General features: G+C 41.4%; 1 protein-coding gene across 1 annotated transcript; it reads left to right on the forward strand.

Annotated features, from left to right (window-relative positions):
* The first annotated feature begins 259 nt into the window (after positions 1-259).
* On the forward strand, positions 260-6,839 carry LOC103367781 (aquaporin-4-like). The gene is made up of 4 exons (XM_008295909.1): positions 260-643; positions 753-917; positions 3,033-3,113; positions 6,585-6,839. The coding sequence occupies exons 1-4, from the start codon at positions 260-262 to the stop codon at positions 6,837-6,839; spliced, it is 885 nt and encodes a 294-aa protein (XP_008294131.1).
* The last annotated feature ends 813 nt before the right edge of the window (positions 6,840-7,652 follow it).

Genomic DNA, 7,652 nt, shown 5'->3' on the forward strand with positions numbered 1-7,652 from the left:
AATGCTCATTACCTGGTGTGTTTCCTTGCTTGGTATTCCATAGAAAGTCAAGCAGTGTCCGCTACAACTCTATATTTATTGTTGTATTGTTGCACCAACCCACCAGAACAAATTCCTCGTATTGTGTAAACTATACCTGGCAATAAATCTGTTTCTGATTCTGATTCTGATTCTGATCCTTTCCAGGAGGTGTTGCATTCCCTTCTGTTCACCACACTGTCAGATCTGGCCTCCATCTTGCTGTGCTCGAGACAAAGCCATGGCTGCTTTCAAGGGTGTCTGGACTCAGGAGTTCTGGCGCTGCGTGGCGGCCGAGTTCTTCGCCATGATGCTCTTCGTCCTGTTCAGCCTCAGCTCAACCATAAAGTGGGGTGCTGTGGGGCAGGATGTCCATCCTCCCAACCTGGTGCTCATTTCACTTTGCTTTGGCCTGAGCATCACCACCATGGTGCAGTGCTTCGGACACATCAGCGGCGCTCATATCAACCCGGCAGTTACACTAGCTATGGTGGTGACCAGGAAGCTTAGTCTGGCCAAAGCAGTCTTCTACCTGCTGGCCCAGTGTGTAGGAGCAATAGTGGGGGCAGCCATCTTGTACGGCATCACTCCGGCCTCAGTTAGGAGTGGCCTGGGGATCACAGGGGTAAGAGCAGAAGGGATAGCAGTGAAGTGTTCATTGGTTATTTTACACCACTATATATCTGAGGAAGCATTTCTAAATGGTTTATTTGGCTGTTGATTTCCTCACGCAGGTGAATCCAAGCATCTCTGTGGGAAACGCCCTGGTTGTAGAGCTCTTCATCACCTTCCAGCTCGTCTTCACTGTGTTTGCAACCTGTGACCACAAACGTAAAGACCTGAAGGGTTCCTCTGCCTTGGCTATTGGCCTATCAGTGTGTATCGGTCACCTGTTTGCTGTAAGTACCTCAACACAAAGGCAGCACAGTGGTAAATCTATTCATCAACTTACAAGAGGCTTAAAACGCTGCATTAATAGATTACATGGCATCTGCTTACATCTCTGGTGGACATGGTATAAATATTCCATATTATCAACGGTGCCATTTTGAAAATAATTTTAAAAACTTTAAAAAATATCTGAAAAAAAGGAACACCTGTATAATCCATCCCAGTTCATCCACCCTCCAGTGAATGTTGTCATCATATTGGTTATCATATTCACATTTTGTTGATGTTGTGCAAGAAAGTTTTCTCACCTAAATAACCAGATATATCCTTTAACAGGGCTTTCCTATGTAATCATTAAGAGTAATCCAGAAACAATATAGACAGTCGCACACAAAAGTTTAGGCCCATCTTGATTTTTAAAGTGAAATGAAGTAAGCAGGGCTTTCTGCGTGAAGTTTGCATATTCTCCCTGTGCAGCGTGGGCTCTTGTCATGAACACAAATGCTCGACTCAGACAGGTTTCAGGCAGAAAAGCAGGTTTAATGACAGGCAGGGTTCGGTACACAGGAATTCAGTCCAACAGACAAAGGTATCCAAAAATCGGCAGGCAAAAAGGCAAGGTCCAAAAAGCAGAAACAAAGTCGTGAACAAAACAGACTGTGACTTGACTTGAGTAACGCTGGTACGAGGACTGTTAAGTGCAACGAACTGGCGACGAGACAGTGAGAGACACACAAGGTTGTATACACGAGGTAATGAGGGAAGATGGGAAACAGGTGTGGGGAAGCCATCAGGGAACAGGTGTGACAAGACAGGTGCAGGAAGTAAAACTGGAACAGAAACAACCGGTGAAGTGATTTCAAAATAAAATAGGAAAGACGAGACATAAAATGTGCACACATGGACAGAGACTTGACAGACATGACAGTTCTCTCCGGATTCTCTGGCTTCCTCCCACAAGTCCAAAAACATGTTGAGGTTAACTGGTGATTCTAAATTGTCCATAGGTGTGAATGTGAGTGTGCTTAGTTGTCTGTCTCCAAGTGTAGCCCTGAGATAGACTGCCGACCTGTCCAGGGTGTCCCCTGCCTTCGCCCTGAGTCGGCTGAGATAGGCTCCAGCCCCGCGACCCTTGTGAGGATTAAGCAGAGAATAGATAATGGATGGATGGATGGATAAAGTAAGCAGAATCCCTTCAGCAAGTATACACTGAAAATGCCAAACTGTATGTCAGGAAGCTAAAAGAGGAGCATAAAAAAGGAATTTTCCTCAGGATTAATAAAGTTTTATTTGATCTTATCTTAAAAGGAAAACTGTTCAACAGTAGGCAGACATCACAGGTGGCAATCCCTTTTCTATAGCCAGCCAAAGCTCTTTCTGTCATTGATTTAGGAATATTCAGCCATGTTTTCTAGCAGATCCCTTGAAGTTCTGCTGTATTTTTGGGCTCCCTCACGCACACACACACACACACACACACACACACACACACACACACACACACACACACACACACACACACACACACAGAGTATCTTTTAAGATCTTCCCACAGACTTTCAGGGATTTTGTGGTCAGGGATCTGCAAGGTCCTCTCCAAAAGCTCCAACATTTTGAAGTGGTTTCTTGTCTTATTAGGCCATTTTCCTTTGTGTGAGTTCTAACTACAAAAACCACCCCTGTAGAATCTTTTTGAGTCTCGTTCTCGGGATGGTAGACACTGAAAAAGTGCTGTGAAGGTCTCGGCACTTATTGGTTAAACTTTTAAAAGACAAATGATGTTTGGTTAAATTCAGAGATGATGGGAAATACCATTTTTGTCCTTTAAAGTCCTCATAAAGTAGCAGTCTTCTTCTCTCTAATGTCACAATCAACATAAAATTCCCCACATAGGCTTACACAACAAACCCTCCATCATTTTATTTCTGCATGTTCATAGAACCTGAGTTAGAGTTGGATTTTTTTTTAGAAAGCCTTTAAATAAGAGTTTTTATTTTACTTTTTTATTTTGTTTGGAGGACTTGTAACTGTGGATGAATAAATGTTTTCGTGTCCTTATTTATGGGTAATTACAAGATCATACATTAAGACTGGTACATTCTCAGCTGTGATTGTTCCCTCAGATTCCCTACACTGGAGCCAGTATGAATCCTGCGCGATCCTTCGGTCCAGCTATGGTCACATGGTCCTGGGAAAATCACTGGGTAACGGTGCTTTAAATAACACTACATTATCAGTATATTTAACTAAATAATATTAAAAAATAAATAAATAAATAAAAAATCCAGAAATTTTTTTGCCTTCACTTTTCAGGAAGAATTTATAGAGCAGATAAATTACTAAACTGACTTATGTCATGAACTCACTTGACAGACAGGTGGACACAAATGCTGGACACAGAACGGTTCAGGCAAAAAGGCAGGTTTAATGACAGGCAGGGTTCGGTACACAGGCAGACAGTCACTCAGGAGTACCATGGACCATGTACCTGGAGTACCAAGTTGAGATACAGTATGTCAGAATGCTGTCCACCAAACCTCTGTAAAAGGTCCTGAGGATGCTGGCAGGGAGAGAGGCTTGTTTCAGCTTCCTCAGGAAATGCAGTCTCTGCTGGGACTGGTTGATGATCGCTGCAGTGTTTTTATTCCAGCTCAGGTCCTGCGAGATCTGCTCTCCGAGGAATTTGACGTTTTCCACTCTCTCCACTGTACAGCTGCTGTTGCTGAGGGGAGCATGCTCAGGATGTGACCTTCGGAAGTCAATGATCATCTCCTTCGTTTTGTCTACGTTAAGCAGCAGTTTGTTCTTACTGCACCAGCCCTCTAGGTGTTTCACTTCATCTCTGTACATTGATTCTTTGTTCTTGTATTCATGACTGCATTCACTACTGTGGTATCATCAGCAAACTTGATGATGTGGATCCCCTCATGTGTGGCTGTACAGTCATGTGTTAGCAGTGTAAACAGGAGTGGACTGAGTACACAGCCTTGAGGAGATCCAGTACTCAGCATGATGGACTTGGAGATGTTCTTTCCGTCTCAGACAGACTGGGGTCTTTTGGTCAGAAAGTCCAGGACCCAGAGACATGTGGCGGTATCCAGGCCGAGTAGGAGGAGTTTCTCTATTAGTCTCTGGGGGATGATAGTATTAAAGACTGAGCTGAAATCAATGCACAGAATTCTAGCATAGGTCTTCCAGGTGTGTGATGACTGAGTGCAAGGTGGTGGATATTGCATCTTCTGTGGAACGGTTGGGACGATAAGCGAACTGAAGAGGGTCAAGCGATGCAGGAAGGCTGGCTGTGATGTGTGGTTTGATGAGCCATTCAGAACACTTCATCACAGTCGGTGTCAGTGCGATGGGGCCATTGTCATTCACACAGGCTACAACTGATTTCTTTGCCACTGGAACTATGGTGGATGTTTTGAAGCATCTGGGTACAATGGCCTCACTGAGGGAGATATTGAAAATTTCACTCAGCACATCTGCAAGCTCATCAGTGCAGACTAGGAGCACAAGTCCCAGGATGTTGTCTGGTCCTGTTGCTTTTCATGGGTGGACCCTTGCTAGGGTCTTTCGTGTGTCTGCTGCGCTGATGTTTTAAGCTGGCCTGACAGATGAAGGAGAAGGACCAGTCCTTTCTCTAATTGTCGGGTTTGATGCTTCAAAGCATGCAAAGAAGTTAATACTCTATTATAATATAATAAATACTCTAATCGAGAGAGAATCTGCAGTTCCCCTCAGCTTAATGGAGCTTTACAGTAGTTTTAGCTCACTATTTTGCTCTCTGGACCACAGCTCATCACTCTGATAGCATTGTTTCCAGCAGCAGATGTGTTGTGTTACACTGCCTGCCCAGCATCAAACAGCGGACAGTTGACTTTTTCAATATAGGACAAGTCATCACTAGATCTGTTTCTATCTGCATGAACAATATCTGCTCGTCTTCATTAGACATCAGTTACCCATTGCAGTAAATTTCTGTGTCTTGAAGCTGCAGGAAATTGAATATTTTTTAGCCAAACTGCATGAAAAATATAAGGCTTGTCTAAATCATTTTATCATTTGTGACGAGGGAGAGCCGTAATGCAGTGAGGTCAAGGCTCAGACTACACATTGTGTAACATGTGGACTGTCCACAGTAACAATAGCTCTTTTTTGGAAAAGAGATGTTGCATTTGAATTTTCTGAAAGTAATTTTGAAGCTAGAAAACTAAATTGCTTCGAACTCCACTGTCGGGGTCAGATTTCATCTTTCTATCTAAAAAATGCAATAAGACTTAAAAAGCTTTTTCCCTGCAGGTTATTTTTCTAATATGATTACACACAGTTTCACAACACAGCAGTGCAATTGGCTGGATGTTTCTCAATTTAGCTGTTCCAAAGCAGACAAATGGCTTTCTGATACACATTATACAATCAAAAATCAAACACTAGTAGAAAAATAATATGAGACCTCTGTGGAGAAAAACATGTTAAATAGTTTTTCCATACTTCTCTCCGTTCTGCTTTATATGTAAACACAGCACTTCAGCCCAATAGTCCTGATATTTTTGTCACATAACTGTTGGTTGCTGCTAGTTATGATATGGCTTAGGGTTGCGGTGGGGTTGGAGCCTATCCCAGCCGACTCACGGCGAAGGCAGGGGACACCCTGGACAGTTCGCCACTCTATCGTAGGGCTACACTTGGAGACAGACAAGCAAGCACACTCACATTCACACCTACGGACAATTTAGAATCACCAATTAACCTCAACATGTTTTTGGACCTTGTGGGAGGAATCTGGAGAACCCGGAGAGAACCCACACTGCAAACTCCAAGAACTCAAAGAACATGCAAACTCCACGTCCCACCGGAATGCGAATCTTTCTGTGAGGCAACAGTGCTACTAACTGCGCCACCTTGCAGCCCTATATGTAACAATCAGAAAAAAAGTGATTTTGATGAAATGTCACATTTTAGACTTCAACTTTGACTTAGATCAATTTTATTGATCCACAAGGGAAATTGTTTTATCATAATAGCACAACATTAAATAAATAATTATATAAGAATAGAAAAAAATGAAATAAAAATAAGAAGTAAAAAAGCAAGCAGGGAAAAAGAAGAATACAATATAAAGATTTCCATTTGTACAATTTACAATCTTACAGTTTTTTAGGATTTTTTTGGTTTGTTTTGTTTTGACAAGTAAAGAAAGACAACAAAAAAGCAAAGAATAATAACAAAAAAGTAAAATTAAATTTTAAAAAAGCAATAAAAATTAACAAAAACAAATACTACTGTAACACGTGCAAAAAATATGAGCAGAGCATTTTAAGCTTAGATGAGTTTTCCTGACAAAACTAAACCTCACATAAAATTAGTTCAATAACCATCAAAAAGTTGAAAAATCTGTCCAAAAGAAAAAAGAAAAAAAGATAACATGCTTTTCAAACCTGATGGCATCCTTTGGGTTCACAAGGTTAAACTATGGATTTTTAAAAGTGTATATCTTAAATTTAAAATTATTTAAATTTTTTAAATGAATAAATAATGACCTTAGATGTACTTTACAAATAAACTGAAGTTGGTTGATGACAGGAAACAAACAAGTGTTTATTTAAGGATACGAAGTGTAGACTTTGATATGTGCAGTGTCAGACCAGTTTTTTTCTGTCTCTGTGTTCTAGGTGTACTGGGTGGGTCCACCTCTGGGTGGCGTTCTGGCTGCAGCCCTGTATGAATACCTGTTCTGTCCAGACCCGGAGCGGAGGAAACATTTCTCAGAGACCTTCAACAAGACGCCCTTCGTTGCTACCAAGCATCGGCAGGATTCCGTCACAGCCCAGGAGCCTCTCGTCACTGTCATGGATGTGGAGAGAGCTGAGAGGAGAGACAGGGAGAGGGAGAGGGAAGTATCAGGGGAGGTGTTGTCCTCTGTATGACTGGAAAGAAATCACAGCACCAATGTCCAGAGATGGGAATAAATAGAAACAGCCACTGCACCTACAGTGTATTTAAAAAGAAAAGCAGGTGTTAAATCTGTGGCACTATTTTAACACAAAAATGCGACAGCAAAGATAAAGATAAGACTGTCCCACCCTGAATAGCGCTTCACAAAATGAAAATTTCTTTTTTGATGGCAATAAAAAACGGATGGACAAATTAAAGGCTGCATTATAAGCATCGCAACACTGAACAACAAGCAGCAATGTAAGAAGTGATTCCTCCTTTCTGTTTCTTTGCCATCTTTTTCTGGAGTGTCACTTTTTCTGACGTCCTCGTTTGCCAGAAGAAAACTGCCACACTGAGAAGTCAGCACTCACAGCAGGCCCCTTCTACCGTGTTATGATGTAAGCAACCAGTACTTGTTAGGTATAACATTAAATTTTCACAGCCTTGGGGGACCATTTTAATTTATTCACTGATCTTTTTCTGGTGCTGACAACGTTGGTGTCTTTCATGAATATTTTCTCACATATACTGCGGCCTTCAACAGCAGCATTCAATGTTAAGTTCAGCAGGGACAAAGAAAATAAAGCTTTCTTTGGGGCTTCTTTGTTTTCCAGACATAAACTATGCTCAGTCATGTGAAAAAATAAGTACATCCAAACTATTTTTTGTTGTTGTTGACATACTTAGACAAGCAAACACTCTTTGGAATAGTGCCTGCAGATAAAGGTGACATACTTAAACAGCAACGTAAAGAAAATTAACTTTTCAATCATATATTCAACAAAAATATCAACAGATGTAAT

This window comes from Stegastes partitus, unplaced genomic scaffold, assembly GCF_000690725.1.
Source record: "Stegastes partitus isolate 25-593 unplaced genomic scaffold, Stegastes_partitus-1.0.2 Scaffold1083, whole genome shotgun sequence".
NCBI lineage: Eukaryota > Metazoa > Chordata > Actinopteri > Pomacentridae > Stegastes > Stegastes partitus.